General features: G+C 46.9%; 1 protein-coding gene across 1 annotated transcript in view; it reads right to left on the reverse strand.

Annotated features, from left to right (window-relative positions):
- Positions 1–4,940: 4,940 nt before the first annotated feature.
- LOC137423833 (fibroblast growth factor receptor-like 1) overlaps positions 4,941–23,095 on the reverse strand; it is a 237,100-nt gene continuing 218,945 nt past the window's right edge. Inside the window, exon 8 of the mRNA XM_068111375.2 lies at positions 4,941–7,292. Within this exon, the coding sequence (XP_067967476.2) occupies positions 6,772–7,292 (521 nt within the window). The 3' untranslated portion in view covers positions 4,941–6,771. The remainder of the gene's footprint in view (positions 7,293–23,095) is intronic.

The raw sequence follows: 23,095 nt of genomic DNA on the forward strand, positions 1-23,095 counted from the left end.
AATACAGGACTGGTAAATACAGGACTGGTAAATACAGGACTGGTAAATACAGGCCTAGTAAATACAGGACTGGTAAATACAGGCCTAGTAAATACAGGACTGGTAAATACAGCACTGGTAAATACAGGCCTGGTAAATACAGGACTGGTAAATACAGGACTGGTAAATACAGGCCTAGTAAATACAGGACTGGTAAATACAGCACTGGTAAATACAGGCCTAGTAAATACAGGCCTAGTAAATACAGGACTGGTAAATACAGGACTGGTAAATACAGGCCTGGTAAATACAGGACTGGTAAATACAGGACTGGTAAATACAGGACTGGTAAATACAGGCCTAGTAAATACAGGACTGGTAAATACAGGCCTAGTAAATACAGGACTGGTAAATACAGCACTGGTAAATACAGGCCTGGTAAATACAGGCCTGGTAAATACAGGACTGGTAAATACAGGACTGGTAAATACAGGACTGGTAAATACAGGACTGGTAAATACAGGCCTAGTAAATACAGGACTGGTAAATACAGCACTGGTAAATACAGGCCTGGTAAATACAGGCCTAGTAAATACAGTCCTGGTAAATACAGGCCTAGTAAATAGAGTCCTGGTAAATACAGGCCTGGTAAATACAGTCCTGGTAAATACAGGCCTGGTAAATACAGTCCTGGTAAATACAGGCCTGGTAAATACAGTCCTGGTAAATACAGGCCTGGTAAATACAGGCCTAGTAAATACAGGCCTAGTAAATACAGTCCTGATAAATACAGGCCTAGTAAATACAGGCCTAGTAAATACAGGCCTGGTAAATACAGTCCTGGTAAATACAGGCCTGGTAAATACAGTCCTGGTAAATACAGGCCTGGTAAATACAGGCCTAGTAAATACAGGCCTAGTAAATACAGGACTGGTAAATACAGGCCTGGTAAATACAGTCCTGGTAAATACAGGCCTGGTAAATACAGGCCTAGTAAATACAGGCCTAGTAAATACAGTCCTGGTAAATACAGTCTTGGTAAATACAGGCCTAGTAAATACAGGCCTAGTAAATACAGGCCTGGTAAATACAGGCCTGGTAAATACAGGCCTGGTAAATACAGTCCTGGTAAATACAGGACCTGTAAATACAGGACTGGTAAATACAGGCCTGGTAAATACAGGCCTGGTAAATACAGTCATGGTAAATACAGGACCTGTAAATACAGGACTGGTAAATACAGGCCTGGTAAATACAGGCCTGGTAAATACAGTCCTGGTAAATACAGGACCTGTAAATACAGGACTGGTAAATACAGGCCTAGTAAATACAGGCCTGGTAAATACAGTCATGGTAAATACAGGACTGGTAAATACAGTCATGGTAAATACAGGACCTGTAAATACAGGACTGGTAAATACAGGACCTGTATATACAGGACTTGTAAATACAGGCCTAGTAAATACAGTCCTGGTAAATACAGGCCTAGTAAATACAGTCCTGGTAAATACAGGCCTAGTAAATACAGTCCTGGTAAATACAGTCCTGGTAAATACAGTCCTGGTAAATATTCAGGCCTGTTAAACCTAAAATGTTGTAACAAAGGCTTGATGGGTCAAACGGTCCTTGTGTAGCAGCATATCGGCTGACGGACTAGTTAGACCATGGGTCCATTTGCCCCGCATCATAATTGCGGTGAATTTTGGTGGCCAGGGATAGGGGGGCAGGGGAGGCAGGTGGTACAGGTAAGGCTATAACTGACTAGCATTATCCTTGTGTCTAAAGTCCGTGCCCTCTTGGGCCACAATCGGTGGAATTCGCACACACAACCTTCACATTACTTGGTTGTGATAAACGTTGTGAAAAGGTTTTGCCCGAGCGACTAATCTCACCTTTTCTATTTCCTGCTGCTCTTGTCTTGTATTCCGACTTCCTGGATTCTTGAGAAACCATTGTTTTTACATTTTAAATAATTTATCTTTGCCTTTCTGCATCTGTGCTTGCTTCCAAGATGCTTGCTTCCAAGATGCTTGCTTCCAAGATTTGCTATAATGGATTTCATTTTCCCATTTCAGACAGAGCCAATCACTCTGTACTCGATAGACCCTTTAATATGCGCCCCAACACGGTGGGGTTTTGACCCTCTCATCCCATGGTTTTGATCCTCTCATCCCATGGTTTTGATCCTCTCATCCCATGGTTTTGACCCTCTCATCCCATGGTTTTGATCCTCTCATCCCATGGTTTTGACCCTCTCATCCCATGGTTTTGATCCTCTCATCCCATGGTTTTGATCCTCTTATCCCATGGTTTTTACCCTCTCATCCCATGGTTTTGACCCTCTCATCCCATGGTTTTGATCCTTTCATCCCATGGTTTTGACCCTCTCATCCCATGGTTTTGGTTCTCTCATCCCATGGTTTTGATCCTCTCATCCCATGGTTTTGACCCTCTCATCCCATGGTTTTGACCCTTTCATCCCATGGTTTTGGTTCTCTCATCCCATGGTTTTGACCCTCTCATCCCATGGTTTTGGTTCTCTCATCCCATGGTTTTGATCCTCTCATCCCATGGTTTTGACCCTCTCATCCCATGGTTTTGACCCTTTCATCCCATGGTTATGATCCTCTCATCCCATGGTTTTGACCCTCTCATCCCATGGTTTTGACCCTCTCATCCCATGGTTTTGGTTCTCTCATCCCATGGTTTTGACCCTCTCATCCCATGGTTTTGACCCTCTCATCCCATGGTATTGACCCTCTCATCCCATGGTTTTGACCCTCTCATCCCATGGTTTTGATCCTCTCATCCCATGGTTTTGACCCTCTCATCCCATGGTTTTGGTTCTCTCATCCCATGGTTTTGATCCTCTCATCCCATGGTTTTGACCCTCTCATCCCATGGTTTTGACCCTCTCATCCCATGGTTTTGACCCTCTCATCCCATGGTTTTGACCCTCTCATCCCATGGTTTTGACCCTCTCATCCCATGGTTTTGATCCTCTCATCCCATGGTTTTGACCCTCTCATCCCATGGTTTTGACCCTCTCATCCCATGGTTTTGACCCTCTCATCCCATGGTTTTGACCCTCTCATCCCATGGTTTTGACCCTCTCATCCCATGGTTTTGACCCTCTCATCCCATGGTTTTGACCCTCTCATCCCATGGTTTTGACCCTCTCATCCCATGGTTTTGACCCTCTCATCCCATGGTTTTGGTTCTCTCATCCCATGGTTTTGATCCTCTTATCCCATGGTTTTGACCCTCTCATCCCATGGTTTTGACCCTCTCATCCCATGGTTTTGATCCTTTCATCCCATGGTTTTGACCCTCTCATCCCATGGTTTTGGTTCTCTCATCCCATGGTTTTGATCCTCTCATCCCATGGTTTTGACCCTCTCATCCCATGGTTTTGACCCTTTCATCCCATGGTTTTGGTTCTCTCATCCCATGGTTTTGACCCTCTCATCCCATGGTTTTGGTTCTCTCATCCCATGGTTTTGATCCTCTCATCCCATGGTTTTGACCCTCTCATCCCATGGTTTTGACCCTTTCATCCCATGGTTATGATCCTCTCATCCCATGGTTTTGACCCTCTCATCCCATGGTTTTGACCCTCTCATCCCATGGTTTTGGTTCTCTCATCCCATGGTTTTGACCCTCTCATCCCATGGTTTTGACCCTCTCATCCCATGGTATTGACCCTCTCATCCCATGGTTTTGACCCTCTCATCCCATGGTTTTGATCCTCTCATCCCATGGTTTTGACCCTCTCATCCCATGGTTTTGGTTCTCTCATCCCATGGTTTTGATCCTCTCATCCCATGGTTTTGACCCTCTCATCCCATGGTTTTGACCCTCTCATCCCATGGTTTTGACCCTCTCATCCCATGGTTTTGACCCTCTCATCCCATGGTTTTGACCCTCTCATCCCATGGTTTTGACCCTCTCATCCCATGGTTTTGACCCTCTCATCCCATGGTTTTGACCCTCTCATCCCATGGTTTTGACCCTTTCATCCCATGGTTATGATCCTCTCATCCCATGGTTTTGACCCTCTCATCCCATGGTTTTGACCCTCTCATCCCATGGTTTTGGTTCTCTCATCCCATGGTTTTGACCCTCTCATCCCATGGTTTTGACCCTCTCATCCCATGGTATTGACCCTCTCATCCCATGGTTTTGACCCTCTCATTCCATGGTTTTGATCCTCTCATCCCATGGTTTTGACCCTCTCATCCCATGGTTTTGGTTCTCTCATCCCATGGTTTTGATCCTCTCATCCCATGGTTTTGACCCTCTCATCCCATGGTTTTGACCCTCTCATCCCATGGTTTTGACCCTCTCATCCCATGGTTTTGACCCTCTCATCCCATGGTTTTGACCCTCTCATCCCATGGTTTTGACCCTCTCATCCCATGGTTTTGACCCTCTCATCCCATGGTTTTGATCCTCTCATCCCATGGTTTTGACCCTCTCATCCCATGGTTTTGACCCTCTCATCCCATGGTTTTGACCCTCTCATCCCATGGTTTTGACCCTCTCATCCCATGGTTTTGACCCTCTCATCCCATGGTTTTGACCCTCTCATCCCATGGTTTTGACCCTCTCATCCCATCCCCCCCTCGTGTGCTTCCAACAATCCTCCGTCTTTCCTGTTATCGCCTCCCAAACCTATTCCCTCTCTCACCACTCTTCCAACACCACCTTACCCTTATTTCTGTTCTATTGTCCTCCATTCTCTTCCTCTTTCTCAGTTGTTTCCTCAGTTCAGCTCTTTCACCCCACCCACCTCCTGTTCCTAGGTAACAAATAGATTTTAGCTTCTTACAGTGAACCATAAATGGAAACATCCAACAAAGAAACATCGAGCCCATCGGTGTGATGCGGTGCCAGGTATAGCAATTAAAGGCAACAGTTTAAGGTGTATAATGTAGAAAAGAGGAGTCAGGAAACCCATATCGCTCAACCTTCCTCGTTGTTGGCTTTTGATGCTGCCTTGTAAATCGATAATGTTGTTGTATAGAAATTGCAAAAATGTGAAGGATTCACTCCTTTGAAGCACCACCTCTAAGTCTGATGTTAAAGAATGAAAAATGTGAAGGATTCACTCCTTTGAAGCACCACCTCTAAGTCTGATGTTAAAGAATGAAAAATGTGAAGGATTCACTCCTTTGAAGCACCACCTCTAAGTCTGATGTTAAAGAATGAAAAATGTGAAGGATTCACTCCTTTGAAGCACCACCTCTAAGTCTGATGTTAAAGAATGAAAAATGTGAAGGATTCACTCCTTTGAAGCACCACCTCTAAGACCATTTTTAAAGAATCGTCCGCCACAGTTATGTTTGCTTCACTTTGGCTGTAAAAGGTTGTGTGTGCCCGACACATGACACAGATTGTTGGGACATGATGCACCAGATAACTCACGATGTGCTCAAAACTCTTTGGGTAAATCATTCATTTTGGAAACGTGGATTGGAAATGGATGATGCCAGAATTTGATGACGTAGACACCTGGAGGATACATAATTGTGGGTGAACCTTTGTCTGCACGATGGTAAAGAAAATACATTTTGCCACCAAAGGATGTGGAAGCCAAGAGTAGATCGGCCCAGAGAGCAGCTAACACTGGTAGTAGGTGTAGATTGGTCCAGAGAGCAGCTAGCACTGGTAGTAGGTGTAGATCGGCCCAGAGAGCAGCTAACACTGGTAGTAGGTGTAGATTGGTCCAGAGAGCAGCTAACACTGGTAGTAGGTGTAGATCGGCCCAGAGAGCAGCTAGCACTGGTAGTAGGTGTAGATTGGTCCAGAGATCAGCTAGCACTGGTAGTAGGTGTAGATCGGTGCAGAGAGCAGCTAGCACTGGTAGTAGGTGTAGATTGGTCCAGAGAGCAGCTAGCACTGGTAGTAGGTGTAGATTGGTCCAGAGATCAGCTAGCACTGGTAGTAGGTGTAGATCGGCCCAGAGAGCAGCTAGCACTGGTAGTAGGTGTAGATTGGTCCAGAGATCAGCTAGCACTGGTAGTAGGTGTAGATCGGTGCAGAGAGCAGCTAGCACTGGTAGTAGGTGTAGATTGGTCCAGAGAGCAGCTAACACTGGTAGTAGGTGTAGATCGGCCCAGAGAGCAGCTAACACTGGTAGTAGGTGTAGATCGGTGCAGAGAGCAGCTAGCACTGGTAGTAGGTGTAGATTGGTCCAGAGAGCAGCTAACACTGGTAGTAGGTGTAGATCGGTCCAGAGATCAGCTAGCACTGGTAGTAGGTGTAGATCGGTGCAGAGAGCAGCTAGCACTGGTAGTAGGTGTAGATTGGTCCAGAGAGCAGCTAACACTGGTAGTAGGTGTAGATCGGTCCAGAGAGCAGCTAACACTGGTAGTAGGTGTAGATTGGTCCAGAGAGCAGCTAACACTGGTAGTAGGTGTAGATTGGTCCAGAGAGCAGCTAACACTGGTAGTAGGTGTAGATTGGCCCAGAGAGCAGCTAACACTGGTAGTAGGTGTAGATCGGCCCAGAGAGCAGCTAACACTGGTAGTAGGTGCAGATCGGCCCAGAGAGCAGCTAGCACTGGTAGTAGGTGTAGATTGGTCCAGAGAGCAGCTAACACTGGTAGTAGGTGTAGATTGGTCCAGAGAGCAGCTAACACTGGTAGTAGGTGTAGATCGGCCCAGAGAGCAGCTAGCACTGGTAGTAGGTGTAGATCGGCCCAGAGAGCAGCTAGCACTGGTAGTAGGTGTAGATCGGCCCAGAGAGCAGCTAGCACTGGTAGTAGGTGTAGATCGGTCCAGAGAGCAGCTAACACTGGTAGTAGGTGTAGTGATGCTGATGCACCTTCCCCTCTACATGTGTGTGCATGTGCGTGTGTAGAACATCTAGAGCCGCGTAGCCTCCGGCTTTGCCATAAGACCTGTTGGGAACGTATCCTTTTACAGGTGTGCTCGGACCTATCGTGACGCCTGTGTGATGGTTGGGAATCCCCGTGGTCGATACCGGCCGGTGCATGGTGGCCACAGGAGTCAAAGGAGCAATGGCGGGAAAGTCTTCGTAAGGGAGATTGTCCGTCGCCGGCGTGAGGCGGTCGCGGGGACATCGGTAGGCCGAAGGCACGGAGTAGACGGAGGCTGACGACGTCGGGTGCCCGCAGGTGGCGTGGGGGCACGACTTGGGCCTACGTGTCTGGCACAGCCAGAGGAGCACCGAACCCACGATGAAGAAGGCCCCGGCTGGGATGCCCACGATGACCGGCCAAGGTAACGATGTGGGAGGTTGCGTCAGCGGAGCAACGGGCTGGGAGTGAATGTGGCCTGTGGAATGGGCTGTGGAAAAAGGGGGAAGAGGCAGGATTGACATAGGAAGGAAGTGAATGATAGTTATTTTCCTCTTTCTCCTCTGAACGATATCCATAATAATAATAATAATAATAATAATAATAATAATAATAAAAAAACAATGTCACATCTATCATTTACATTTGTCATCCATCATGTGATGAAACATAAAAACATCATTCAATCTCATCCCTGTAATGACTGCTTTGTATAAATCCACATTTTCTTCCCATTTTATCAGGCTCTCGTGTGATGATGAAGAAAACATCTCGACAGCCATTTACTATTCTGTTTTGCTCACAAAATCCCCCGAAACATTATCATCGTCTTGGGTTTTATGACTCCCACTGAGGATGGTCTTCATGTCGATGATGCAGTCATTGTGCATGCACGAGAAAAGACCAGCAGGTGTGGTCCAGAATACTTCCGGGTCAGCACGTTGCAGTGCCAGTGACCATCGTCCATCGTCGAGCCGCACCTGTTGCTGCATCTCTGGCATGATGGGAGGTCAACGATGCGGCACTAAGGTGATGTAAATGACGTGGTCACCTGTAACATCGTTATCGAGGTGACGAGCGTTTATTCATCTTCTCCATCACCGTCAGTGGGGACGCCATGCCACGATGGTTGGGGAAGTGAGAGTAGTGAGATGCACTGCGGAAGTTTTAAACAGAGTTCATAGAACACCTTAACCCGCACAGTGTTGAGGAAAAAAGGACATGGGTGGGTTTTGCGAGCGGAAAATTTGATTGGTTGTGATGACGTAAAATGCCGTTAAATTTTGTCTAAGTCCTGCTAAACGGAAGGTTTTTGAGACCTTTATACCCATTTAGACCGCCCAGACCATTACACTCTCCAACCACCCGGAAGTTGGGTACTGTACTCTGCTAGGTTGAACAGAAATTGCATTTTGGGTCTCTGAATTGGTCCACCAATCAAAACTGAGAAGCATATCGTTTTTGAGTTCAAAAGCTCAAAGGGCTAAAAGCTAAGTTCACGTAAAGTGCTAATTTTTCATCGAATCAACTTGAAATTTGAACAGGATTCATTTAAACCATTTTGACGATCGACAGCAAATTAATGCGATCCGATAACCTTTAAGATCAGATGGTCTTACAGATCAACGAAAAGAAAGGATGTACTTTGGAGGGAAAAGAGAGACGTTAGAAACCCGCTAGTCATCCATCACCTTATTTAAGGCCAAACGACAAGGAACAAAATACAAGAGTAAAAACAGTTTGAAACAGACACAAGAAAAACAAGCAACATCGAATGAGCTGGAAATAGGCCGAATACAAGGAAGAATTCCAGTCCCGTCCGGCTACATAAAGGATTCAAATATTTCCATATTAGTAATTGCGTCAGTGATGAAATAACGTTTTAACACAATAAAAATTTAATGAGTGCAAGGAAATATTATAAATTAATCCAAGCCAAACTTTTGCTATTAATACAAACATCCACTTGAATAATTTTGACTGAGATCTTTCTACAATTCTGCAGTTATGTCACTGTTGTGGATTTTTACTCACACTCCCCTCTAAGCTGTCTAGCCTGGGTTCGAATCTCGAGCCAGCTATGAACTGTCCTAGTGAACATCAATGGCAGGGCGTTTCATCAATTTGAGTGTCGTCCCTCAGATGGATGTTAAACGGGCGTGGGCGTGCGTTAAACGGGGGTGGGCATCCGTTAAACGGGGGTGGGCGTGCGTTAAACGGGGGTGGGCGTCCGTTAAACGGGGGTGGGAGTGCGTTAAACGGGGGTGGGCGTCCGTTAAACGGGGGTGGGCGTCCGTTAAACGGGGGTGGGCGTCCGTTAAACGGGGGTGGGCATCCGTTAAACGGGGGTGGGCATGCGTTAAACGGGGGTGGGCGTCCGATAAACGGGGGTGGGCGTCCGTTAAACGGGAGTGGGCGTCCGTTAAACGGGGGTGGGCGTCCGTTAAACGGGGGTGGGCGTCCGTTAAACGGGGGTGGGCGTCCGTTAAACTGGGGTGGGCGTGCGTTAAACGGGCGTGGGCGTGCGCTAAACGGGCGTGGGCGTGCGTTAAACGGGCGTGGGCGTGCGTTAAACGGGGGTGGGCGTGCGTTAAACGGGGGTGGGCGTCCGTTAAATGGGGGTGGGCGTCCGATAAACGGGGGAGGGCATCTGTTAAACGGGGGTGGGCGTCCGTTAAACGGGGGTGGGCGTCCGTTAAACTGGGGTGGGCGTGCGTTAAACGGGCGTGGGCGTGCGTTAAACGGTCGTGGGCGTGCATTAAACGGGGGTGGGTGTCCGTTAAATGGGCGTGGGCATGCGTTAAACAGGCGTGGACGTGGATGTCGGGCATGGCTGTTGGGCATGGACATCGGGTGTGGACGTGTGTTAAATGGACGTCGGGGGTGGACGTCGGTCGTGGACGTCGGGCGTGGACATCGGGTGTTGACGTCGGGTGTTGACGTCGGGCGTGGACGTCGGGCGTGGACGTCGGGCGTGGACGTCAGGTGAGAACGTGCACTAAATGGGTGTCGGGCATGGACGTGCATTAAACGGGCGTGGACATGCGTTAAACGGGCATGGATGTGCGTTAAACGGGCGTGGATGTGCGTTAAACGGGCGTGGACGTGCGTTAAACGGGCATGAACGTGCGTTAAACGGGTGTGGATGTGCGTTAAATGGGTGTCGGGCATGAATGTCGGGCATGGACATCGGGCATGGACATCAGGCATGGACGTCGGGCATGGACGTGCGTTAAACGGGCGTGGACGTGCGTTAAACGGGCGTGGACATGCGTTAAACTGGAGTGGACGTGCGATAAATGGGCGTGGATGTGCGTTAAACAGGCGTGGACGTGCGTTAAACGGGCGTGGACGTGCGTTAAACGGGCGTGACGTGCGTTAAACGGGCGTGACGTGCATTAAACGGGCGTGACGTGCGTTAAACGGGCGTCGGGCATGGACATCAGGTGTGGACGTCGGGCATGGATGTGCGTTAAACGGGCGTGGACGTGCGTTAAACGGGCGTGGACGTGCGTTAAACAGGCATGGGCGTGCGTTAAACAGGCATGGACGTGCGTTAAATGGGCGTGGAATGTGTTAAACGGATGTAGACGTGCGTTAAATGGGCATGGGCGTGCGTTAAACGGGCGTGGACGTGCGGTAAACAGGCATGGATGTGCGTTAAACAGGCAGGGACGTGCGTTAAACGGGCATGGACGTGCGTTAAACGGGCGTCGGGCATGGACATCAGGTGTGGACGTCGGGCATGGATGTGCGTTAAACGGGCATGGACATGCGGTACACGGGCGTGGACGTGCGTTAAACAGGCATGGACGTGCGTTAAACAGGCATGGACATGCGTTAAATGGGCGTGGACATGTGTTAAACGGACGTAGACGTGCGTTAAACGGGCGTGGGCGTGTGTTAAACGGGTGTGGACGTGTGGTAAACAGGCATGGATGTGCGTTAAACAGGCAGGGACGTGCGTTAAACGGGCATGGACGTGCGTTAAATGGGCGTCGGGCATGGACATCAGGTGTGGACGTCGGGCATGGATTGTGCGTTAAATGGGTGTGGACGTGCGGTAAACGGGTGTGGACGTGCGGTAAACAGGCGTGGATGTGCGTTAAACAGGCATGGACGTGCGTTAAACGGGCGTGGACGTGCGTTAAACAGGCATGGACGTGTGTTAAACGGGCGTGGACGTGCATTAAACGGGTGTCCGGCGTGGATATCTGGCATGAACGTCGGGCGTGGACGTCGGGTGTGGACGTCAGGCATGATGTGCCAATGAATCACTTTGCGTACTTTGTTGTGCTGTTGTGTGGAAAGTCGTTTTGATCGTTTTTTGCATCCCGAGAGCAGGTGACAAGTACTTTCTGTTTCTGTCTTGCAGAATCTACACCTGTCCGTCTGGCTCAGTCCCGCCATCTTTTTAAATCCATTGGTGTCGTGTCCTTGATCTTGGGGATTTTTTATGATTCGTTCTCCGTCCCAGTTGAGCTCATTTCTTCTTTGCCATTCCAATGAGCCTTCTTTCTCTATTCCCACTCTGTTCAATTATTTTTTGTATTTACCTGCTCTTTTGTCATTCTCCCAGTTGGTGTATATTTCTTGATATTTATTTTTATATATTTCTTTAATCTTTTTTGCAATTGTTGAGGCTGTATTTGTTGCTGTTTCATTTTCCTGTGCGGCATCTTCTATTCGCACCTGTTTTTGGATATTCTTTGCAAGGTGAGTTGGGGATACTTTTTCAGGTTTATTGTGTTCATGTTTGTTTACAAATTGTATCCGATAGTCTGTTGAGCATTTCACATACTCAGCTAGTCCTACACTCATCACTCTGTGCACCTGGTTGATTTATATCAGGCCGCTCCCTCCCTCTCGTCTCGGCAGGTACATTCTCGGGATACACTGGTTTTTGTAAAACATTTTGCGGATGGTAAGGAGTTTTCTTGTTTTGATGTCTAACTTGTTGATTTCTGATTGGGCCCAGTTTATTATTCCACAGCTGTATTGGAACACTGGTACTGTGAGCTGGTTTATGGCTTTGATTTTGTTTCTTGGGGAGAGGTATGTTTTCAGGATCAGCTTCGTTATACATAGGTATTCTTTGGCGATTATTTTGCACATTTGTTTGTGACATATTTTGTGGCACTCTTCTACTCGAGGTATTTGTAATGATGCTTCGTTTTCTAACTGCTGTATTGTTGTTTCAAGGTCAATTTTTATGTTGTCTGTTTTTGCTGGTTGACTTTGTTCATATGTGCACTTGGAGCACCGTCTAGTCCAAATTCCATTTGAAGATTTTTTTTATTTTTTTTTGTATGCTGAATGGAGGCTCGTGAAAGAGCTAACATTTATTTCACAAACAAATCAACCAGACAAACAAAATATATAAAAAGAGGGAGCGGAAGACAAGATGGGGAGAGAAGGGGAAGCACACAAACACAACATTTGAGAGCAGGGAGAAGTGTGGGAGGGAGAGGGCTTCGGGGGAGGAGGCGTGGGAAGGGGGGGGGGGGAGGTATAAAACACAAGGGGACCGAAATTAGCGGGGGTAGAAAAGATCAAGGTTTTGGATGGGGGAAGATAAGAGATGGTGGTGAACAGCTGTTTTAAAGACCTGGAGGGTGGAGTGGGATTGAAGAGAGTGAGGGAATTTGTTTCAGAGGCGGGAGAAAAGAGGAATGAAGGAGTGAAGGTGAGCAGAAAGTCTTGATTTTGGCAGTTTAACCAAAAGAGGGTTGCAGGCACATCTTGTGCGACCTGTAGGAATATTTGGGGGACAGAGCCCAGAGAGAGCTGGGGGGGGCAAGGCCAGAGAGGAGTCGGTAGAAGACGGAAAGACCACCAACCTGCCTGCGGTGAGTGAGTGAAAGGCCCTTGGAGTTAGCTTCATCGCGGGAGATTCCAATGATTCTGAACGCTTTGGTTTCAACAGCGTGAAGACGAGCTAGGTGTGAGGCAGGAGCACCAGCCCAGAGGGGAGAGCAGTATTCCATGGAGCTGCGGATGAAAGCCTTGTAAGTGGTGAGGAGCTCAGGTGTACCAAGGAAGGACTTCGCACGACGGAGGATGCCCAGTCGGCGACTGGCTTTGGAGGCCAGATTTGAAATGTGGCTTTCCCAGGAAAGATCATGGCAGATAGTGAGACCCAAAAGATTGAGTGACAGAACTTCTTGGAGAGGATTATTCAGAAAGTGGATGGGAGGGTTGTCCAGTCGGTCTTTTCGGAGAGACATCGTAAGAGTGTGAGATTTGTCAGGATTGAAAGACATGTTCCATTTGTTTGCCCAGTCTGTGATTTTGTCCAGGTCTGCAGAGAGTGAGGAGGCTGCAGACTGCCGATCTGAGGGATGAGGAATGGAGCGACAGAGAGTAGAGTCATCAGCAAAGAGATAGAGAGGATTTTCAAGAGAGTCAGAGAGATCATTGATGAAGACCAGAAAAAGCACAGGGCCCAGAATACTGCCTTGGGGAACTCCAGCCTGAACAGAAGGAGATGAGAGAAACCCATTCAGGGCCACACGTTGACTACGACCAGAGAGGAAGTCCACCAGCCATGCGTGGAGATTTCCATGGATACCAAAGGAGGAGAGTTTGGTGAGCAGAGCGGGGTGCCAGACCGTATCGAAGGCACGTGAAATGTCAAGGGAGACAGCTCTAATTTCCTGTTTGGCGTTGAGGACCTCCATCCATTGTTGAGAAAGCAGAAGCAGCATGTCCAGAGTAGAGTGACCAGGTCTGAAACCAAATTGATGGTCAGAGATCAAGCCATTGGAGAAGAGGAAAGATTTCATATCTGAAGCAATGATGGATTCCATGACTTTGCTGATAATTGGGAGAAGGATGATTGGTCTGTAGTTGCTAGGATCTGTTTTTGCACCTTTTCTGTGCAAAGCGGTGATGTTGGCTGATTTCCAAGCAGATGGCAGATGACCTTGAGCAAAAGAGAGGGTGAAAGAACAGAAAGAGGGAGTGAAAGAGCGGAAGAACATGATTTTAGGACCCGTGGGCTGATGCCGTCAGGACCAGTTGCAGAATCAGAGTCGAGGGTTGACAGAAACTTTTCCACATTGTCAGGAGGAAAGGACACAGAGTCCAGGAGCAGCTGGGTACGACTGGGTACGGTGGGTACAGAGAGGGATGGGTTTGGGACACAAGATTTAGAGGCAAACACAGAGTTGAGGCATTCAGCTTTTTCATGTGCGGAGTCAGCCATGTAGCTGTTTGAGGTGAGGGAGGGGATGGAGGGGGAACAAACACCAGAAACAGATTTGACCAGACGCCACCAGGATTTGGAAGAGAGAGACAGATAAGAGAGTTCGGTCTTGAGAACGGTGAGATATTGTTTCCTGGCTCTCCTGAGGGTGGACACACACTTGTTTCGGGCTTTGTGAAAGGAAATGAGATTTCCTTCCGTTGGATTTGCTTTCCAGGAGACGAAAGCAACTTGTTTCTGGGCAACAGCCTCACCACAAGATTCCGTGTACCATGGACGGGAGGAAGGGTAAGACAACTGAAGATGAGATGGGATAAATCTGTGCATGAGAGAGAGCAATTTACTTTGAAAGAATTCCCAGGATGAGTTGATGTCAGAGGCGGTAGAGATGGGAGACCAGTCCAGATGATTGATGGCTGCTTCAAGACCGTGCCAGTTGGCCTGAGTGAAATGCCAGACTCGTCGACGCTGAGGAGGCTCTCTGAGAATGGTCAGAGAGATGTCCACTTTAACAAGCACATGATCAGATGAGCTGATTGGAGCAGAAGAAGAGCAGCAGATATTTTCAGGGAAGTTAGTCATAACCAAGTCCAGAAGAGAAGATGCTCCGTTGACTGAGATCCTGGTCGGGAAATTGACAGATTGTGTCAGTCCCAGTGAGTCGCAGAAGTCCTTTGCTGAAGAGCCATGGCTGGTGAGAGAGGTACCCACACCCAGCCAACTGGCATGGTGACAATTGAAATCACCACATATGAGGAAGAGAGAGTTGGGATGGGTGGATAGAAGTTGGTCCATATTATCAGACAGCGAGATGTAGATGGAGTCATCACTGTTTGGTGGACGGTACAACACACATATTAACAAAAGGTGGGAGCGAAGGGGAAGCCGTAGCCAAAGGTATTCCTGGGGGTGAGGTGGAGAGAGGGCAGTGGAGGGCGAGTGTGGAAGAGAGTTTTTTTATAAAGATAGCAACCCCACCTCAAGGACGAGGCTCAGGTCTATCATACCGGAGGAGGGAGTAACCTGGGAGAGATACCAAGGCATCAGAGACGTCATGAAGGAGGAAAGTTTCTGTTAAGCAGATCATATCTGGTTTGTCAGAAGCAACCTGTATGGAGAGATCAGTCAAGTTTGAGCGAAGGCCCCGGATGTTTGAGGTCCATACCGTTAATGAAGAGGAAAGGGGAGCATTGGATACAGAACAGGGGGGGGGGGGGGTGGGGTAGGGTAAGATGTGGAAGAGGAGGAAGAGGTAGGGAGAGCTGTTGAAGGTGTGTCAGAGATTTCAGAGATTTCAGAATAGCTTGGAGAAGGGGAAGAATGGGGTGGACAAAAGGTTTGATGGAGATTGGGTGAGGCACAGTGAGGTGTTATTTGAGGTGGGGGAAGAGCGAGGCAGAAGGTTGGGGGAGATGAAGGTGAAAGTTGGAAGGGGGGAAGAAGCAGGGAGGATGCGTTGAGGAGGAGGGGTGAGAGGGGAGTCTAGGAGGGGAGGAGCGAGGGAGAGTCTTGGAGGGGAGGGGTGTGGGGGGAGTTTAGGAGGAAGGGGAGGGAAGGGGCAAGGGGGGAGATTTGAAAGGGATGGGTGATGGGGAAGATTTGGAGGGGAGGGGTGATGGGGAAGTTTTGGAGGGGAGGGGTGATGGGGAAGTTTTGGAGGGAAGGGGTGATGGGAAAGATTTGGAGGGGAGGGGCAAGGGGGAAGATTTGAAAGGGATGGGTGATGGGGAAGATTTGGAGGGGAGGGGTAAGGGGGAATATTTTTAAGAGATGGGTGATGGGGAAGATTTGGATGGGAGGGGTAAGGGGGTAGATTTGGAGGGGAGGGGTGATGGGGAAGTTTTGGAGGGGGGGGGGGATGGGGAAGTTTTGGAGGGAAGGGGGGATGGGGAAGATTTGGAGGGGAGGGGTGAGATTGGAATTTGATAAGTGTACGATTCATGGGAAACGAACATTTTTTCCAAAATGAGTTTGAGACCTTCGAGTCAAAAATACGTTTGAGGACGCTGAAGGAGGGGTGGAGGGCTGGAGAGTTTAGGGAATGTAGAAAAGAGGAACTGTAAGAGATGGTATTTTTTAATTTTTTTGGAATGAATAGATTTGGTGAGCAAGACGAAAGCATCCTTTTGTAGGAGAAGAAGAAAAAGGTGTTATAATATATGACAGAAAACAGTTGTTCAGGGGAGAGATTAAACATTTCTAACCACGTGATCGCGTGATCACGAACAACGTGAACGAAGAACGAACGAACAAATAAGAACAACAAATAAACGAATAAGAACTGAGAAGGAAATATTTTTTTGGGGGGTTTTTTTTTTGAGTAGAGATATTAAACAAGGAAGTATGGGGTGAACGACTGGGACGAAACAGAGAACGAAAATAATTGCAGCGCATTCGACGAACCGCTGAGAGAAAACAAAACCACAAGGTCGGAGACGGTAGCCTAAGCCTACTAGTACTAGTACTAGGCCTCAGAATACTCGACACGCATTAACCGACGATTGTGTATACATGTACGAATAATTAACACCGAAAATTTTCCTAAAGACACGCTATATGTACACACACCGAAAGATAGATACAGTCTCGACAAAAACACAATTGTGAAAAAATTACTTAGCTTCGAAAGCGTGAGCGCATGGACAGCTTCGAAAAGACGTGACCTCACCGACAAAGATCTCGCGAGATCTCCAATGTCCGTGGAAAACCACACTATGTATGTGTGGTTGTGATGATTGTCCGTGGAAAACGGACAATGTTTGTGGAAATGTAATGTCCGTGGAAAACCATTTTACTAGTTTTATTGTTCTGTTCTGTCAATTTTTGGTCATTTGGCGAGAAGAGCTTTAAATCATCCATGTATAGTAGATGTGTCACCTTTCCTATTTCTTTGGATGTTCTTCTATTGGTTGTTCGGGTGTATCCGTGTCCTTGTTCATTGATGAGGATACTTAGTGGGTTCAGAGCCAGACAAAACAGAAGGGTGGGGGGGGGGGGGGGGGGGGGAGGAGGGGAAAGACTTTCTCCTTGGAAGATTCCATGCCGTATCTTCACATCTGGTATTTCGATATTCCCTTCTGAGTGCTGTAATATCAATGTGGTATTCCAGAGCTCCATTGTTTTCTCAATCAGTTTGATTATTTGGGGATTGATTTTGTATATTTACATGCATCTTATCATCCAAGAACGTCAAAAGTTTTCTTATAGTCTATCCAGGTGGTGGACAATTTAGTTCTTCACATTTTGCAATTTTCAAGTATGGCCTTGTTCAGTCGTAGGTGGTCAATTGTTCCATAACAACCTCTCTTACATCTCTTTTGTTCTGCCTCTCAACCTCCTTGCAGCGTGCGATGATGATACATAGTGTGTGTGTTTATGTGTGTGTGTATATGTGTGTGTGTGTGTGTGTGTGTGTGTGTGTGTGTGTGTGTGTGTGTATGTGTGTGTGTGTGTGTGTGTGTGTGTATGTGTGTGTGTGTGTGTGTGTGTCTGTCCGGGCCGTAACCTTTTCACCATTTGAGCTATTGTCATCACATTTTCACCAAATCTTTATAATGATAATACAGAGAAGGCAAATTAATAATTTGGTCAAAAGGTCAAAGGTCAGCATCACATAAAATCATCCATTTTCATCCAATTGACCTGAAATTTCAATTTACCATTTGAGTTTTGTCATTAAATTTTCGCGAAAGCCTTATCTTATTGTCGCGCAACCGCCGAAATTTATATGAGGCGATCGCGGATGCTGATCACGAAGGCTTTAACTCCGAGGTGGAAGCTCAATGGCGGATTCCAAAATCGAACACCCCTTAGCGCGCGGAATGGAGGGAAGCAGCGCAAGTCCCCGCAGCCTTAACTATCAAATCAATCACCCGGTAAACTGCGTTCAGGTATTATATACAAAAAGTAATGCAAGGGTTTATTGGGAAAAGCAAAGACAGTGAAAAGCACGCACCGGTAATAAACTATTCTAAATCGGGATCCCGCACACAACAGATATCAGAGACGAGACGAGGGAGATGAAATGAAGAAAGAAACACGTCTTGTAAAATGTACACGCTGAGCTCGGCTTAGCTTGTCTTGTCGTCTTCTTCCGCTGCTGTCCAACACAGCCCCGCCCGGCCCGACCGCACACCACGAGGTCCTTCACTCCAAGTCCCACAAGGCCTCGCTCCAAGCACCATGCATCCCATGCAGGCTCACGGCTCCACATGGGGTCGACTCCGACCAAAGTCCTGCCGCGTCTCAAACCCAACTGCTCAAAACGGACTCGGGCTCCGCACTGCACTGCCAGGAATCCAACTGCTCAACTCGACTCAGGAATGGAACTCGACTCTCTCAATCCTCATGCTCAACTCGGGATCAGATCTGCACTGAACTCTCGATCCAACAACTCCTAGCAAAGGCGTCCGGTGCTGTTAATATCTCTCGCCCGGTGACGTCAGCATTGGCGCACTCCTCTGCCAATCAGAGCCTCCCCTGACCTGCCGGCTCGCTCAGGTCACGCCCACTGCGTCACTCCAACTCTCGTCCCCTACTCCTGGTCACAGCACGTGCTATGCGAGGTGGATAGGCCTCTCAGAGGTGTAAATGGTGGCGGCCAATTATGGCGGTGTTCTAGCCTGATTTCTTCCTAAGTCATGTCAGGGGAGAAGGAGTCATTTAGTGTTGTACTAAAGGTCATAACTAATGTTTAAGTGGTGTGCAGTGCCAAAATGGACAAAGGTTTGACTACCAGGTGAGACATACAAGGGCTCTACTCATTATCCCTACACTACTTAACACACGAATCTCCCGGTAGATTCACAATCATACATCTTAGCCGACAAAACGCCTACACATGACTTATTACAGGTAGATTCCCTATCGCGACATCTCGAAGCATGTTACCTACTCAGATCTACTCTGCCCTACATATATCACTACCCAAATTCATGACATTATTATAATAGAGCCAACGTATATGGTTATGTATGTTAGTACATCGTGACCAAAAAGGTTCTCTTCTTCTTCAACTAAATATAACACCCAAAAACACAGTCTGTGAACTCTTAATTACGTACTGTTGACATGTACCTTTTGATCCTTTAGACTGCTGAGATCCCTCAGGCCTTTGACAATAGTTTAAATCCCCTAAGACCCCCAAGACCACCATGACTCCTAAAGACCCAAAATACCATTAAAGATGCCAAAGACCCAAAATACCCCAAAGACCCAAAAGACCCTCAAAGACCCAGAGAACCCAAGAGACACTGGAGACCCAAAAGACCATGAAGACCCAAAACAACCCAAAGACTCAAAAGACCCTTAAAGATCAAAAATACCCCAAAGACCCAAAACACCCCAAAGATCCAAAACACCCCAAAGATCCAAAACACCCCAAAGATCCAAAATACCCCAAAGACCTAAATCACCCTGAAGACTCAAAAGACCCTTAAAGACCCAGAGACCCAAAAGACCCTGAAGAGCCAAAATAACCCAAATACCCAAAATACCCAAAAGACCCAAAATACTGTGAAGACCAAAAAGACCCTGAAGACTCCAAAATACCACAAAGAAGGAAAAGACGCAGAAGACCCATGTAATGATGTTTCAAAAGCATGGAATTAATAGACGTGCTGTACTCATATTACAATAGTATGTATTTCATAGACGTACTGAGTCAGGTCTCAATGGTATGTAATTAATAGACTACTCTGGTTTTAAAGAGACGTAATTAATCAACGTAGGAAGGTTTCAATAGTATGTAAATAATAGACGTATTCAAGTTTCAATGATATCTTTTTTTTATTATAATGGAGCAAACATATGTGGTTATGCATGTATGTTTGTGACCAAAACGTTTTCTTCTTCAAATTTTCTTCAACAATTCAACAATGTTGTTTATATATTTAAAGCTAACCGAAGAAAGACATTTGTGACTTACTCGTATTCATCAGCGCTACTTTTTAAAATGTTACTTTGACTTAATTAATCGAGATGTAGATCGTGACATGGGCAAAAGAAAATATACAGTCAGGTGAAAAAGTAAGTACACCCCATGTAAAGTTTTGACTTTTTCAACATATACTCAGAGGCAAAAGTTATTGTGACATGGAATTTTTTCATTGGTAATCTTGTGAATGAATTTTTGGATTTGAACCAGAGAAAGAGTGTGTTAAAATGGTCGAAGAAACGCAACCAAGCAGTTGTTGTTCGAATTGCATGAAATTTGCAAGAAGCATGACATATTCGAGAAAAATGGCCAGCAATGTTCACTTTAAAAGGCCAGACAACCAGACGCTTATCATTTCCACTCAATGCAGTCTTAAGAAGTGCAGAAGTCAGAAAAACACCTCTATTCATCGTTTTGGAACAAGTTCGACATGCCACGCCTCGGGGAAAATGACAGATGGAGAGCTATAGGTATGCTTCAGTCTGGTACCTCGCAGCGTGTTGTTGCTCGTCGATTCAACGTCCATAGAAACACCATTTGGCACAGCTTCACCGAGCTGACGGTAGGACACGTGTCTACAGGTGCACAGGTGAACGTTACATCAGGCCATGTGTTCTGGAAGGGGATCGTTTTGGAGGTGGGGGCGTTATGATCTGGGGTGGGATAACAGCTGCAGCAAGAACGCCAATGATTCTGATTGAGGGGAACTTGAATGCTGTGAGGTACCGAGACGAGATTTTGCAAATGGCCGCTTTACCGTTTTTGCAACAGAACGGCCCTAGAGTGACATTTCAACACGATAATGCCAGACCACATGTTGCTCGAGTTGTACAGCAGTATCTTAATCAGAACAATGTTAATGTGTTACCCTGGCCTGCAAGATCCCCTGATTTGTCACCCATTGAACACGTCTGGGATGAAATGGAGCGACGTTTATGACGTCATCCGAATCCTCCAAAAACGCTGCAGGAACTCCACCAAGTCCTTCCTCGGATATGGAATGATCTTCCCAAGGACTTTCATCGACGTTTAGTGGCCTCAATGAGGCGAAGGTGCCAGGCCTGCATCAATGCACAAGGTGGACACACTCGCTACTGACTGTGTGAACTTGCTTGTGAACCCCCTCTTGTGTTGTGGCTCATTTGCATATGCCAGGTGCACTGTTCTTATGGACTGTTGATCGTTACCATACCTTGAAACATTTGTCTTTCCATGTAATAACATTTCATTCGCGGCAGTAAAAGTTTAACACTGATTCTGTTTGTTGTTTGTGTGTCACAATAACTTTTGCCTTTGAGTATATTTCAACATACAGCTATTTGATCTTCATTTCAACAATATTGACAGATAAAGGTGATATAATATAACAAATATCATGAAACATTTACATTTTGTAGTCCATTGTATAATTTAAATAAACATAAATGCAAATTTCGCATGTGGAAAAAGTAAGTACACCCCGACATTTATCACTACTTCAAATACCTAAAAGTAGAATCAGGTGCACCAGCTCAGGTGCAAATGAGTAGAACATCGTTAGAGAGGATCTTGGAGGAACCTGTCTTATTTAAACCACAGACATTTAGTTTGGTTTGCTCTTTGTTGTTGAAGTGTGCAGCGTCACCATGCCTAGATCAAAAGAGCTCTCTGAGGCCTTCAGAAAGAAGGTTGTAGATGCCTACGAGTCTGGGAAGGGATTTAAAAAGATCCCCAAACAATTTGAAATCAATCATTCCACTGTCCGGAGATATAGAGGTGCAACATTTTTCGAATTTTCCAAGGTGGCGCCTGTACCACGTGACCTTTGACGTCATAATTATCATTAAAAAAAATCTACAGGAGGCGGTGCTTCGATGGTCCAAATTTTGTGTCCATCGGACCAGCAGTTGCAGTGAAAAAGAATTCAAGGCCCCATGGACTCAGAAGACCCAAAAGACCCCAAGGACCCAGAAGACCCAAATGACCCCAAGGACCGAGAAGACCCAAAATACCCCAAGGACCCAGAAGTGGCTCTAAAGACCCAAAATACCCCAAATACCCTTAACAACTTGCCTTTGCCTCTTGGAAGGCTAATCCAACTGAAGGCAATCTCAGTTCCTTCCACCAAGCTCGGAACAAGTGTGTGTCTACCCTCAGGAGTGCCAGGAAGCACTATCTCTCCTCACTCAAGAATGAACTCTCAAACCTGTCTCCTTCCTCCAAATCCTGGTGGCATCTGGTCAAATCCGTTTCTGGTGTTTTTTCCCCCTCCATCCCCTCCCTTACCTCAAATGGCCACACAGTTGACATCGCACGTGACAAAGCCGAATGCATCAACTCTCTATTTGCCTCAAAATCCTTAGTCCCAAACCCATCTCTCTCTGTTCTCACCTTTCCCAGTCGAACCCAACTGCTCCTGGACTCTGTGTCCTTCTCTCCTGACAAGGTGGATGAATTTTTGTCAAACCTCGACTCTGATTCTGCAACTGGACCAGACGGCATCAGCCCACGGGTCCTAAAATCCTGCTCTGCCACTCTATTTCACCCTCTCTCTGTTCTTTTCACCCTATCTTTTGCTCAAGGTCATCTGCCAGCATCCTGGAAATCAGCAAACATTACCGCTTTACACAAAAAAGGTGCAAAAACAGATCCTTGCAACTACAGACCAATCAGCCTGCTCCCAATTATCAGCAAAGTCATGGATTCCATCATTGCTACGGATATGAAATCTTTCCTCTTCTCCAATGGCTTGATCTCTGATCATCAATTTGGTTTCAGACCAGGTCACTCTACTCTGGACATGCTGCTTCTGCTGTCTCAACAATGGATGGAGGTCCTCAACGCCAAACAGGAAATTAGACCTGTCTCCCTTGACATTTCACGTGCCTTCAATATGGTCTGGCACCCCGCCCTGCTCACCAAACTCTCCTCCTATGGTATCCATGGAAATCTCCATGCATGGCTTGCGGACTTCCTCTCTGGTCGTAGTCAACGGGTGGCCCTGAATGGATTTCTCTCATCTCCCCTTCCTGTTCAGGCTGGAGTTCCCCAAGGCAGTGTGCTGGGCCCTGTGCTTTTTCTGGTCTTTATCAATGATCTCTCCGACTCTCTGGAAAATCCTCTCTATCTCTTTGCTGATGACTCCACTCTCTGCCGCTCCATTCCTCTTCCC

Source organism: Myxine glutinosa, chromosome 3 (genome assembly GCF_964187855.1).
Source record: "Myxine glutinosa chromosome 3, kmMyxGlut1.1, whole genome shotgun sequence".
Lineage (NCBI taxonomy): Eukaryota > Metazoa > Chordata > Myxini > Myxiniformes > Myxinidae > Myxine > Myxine glutinosa.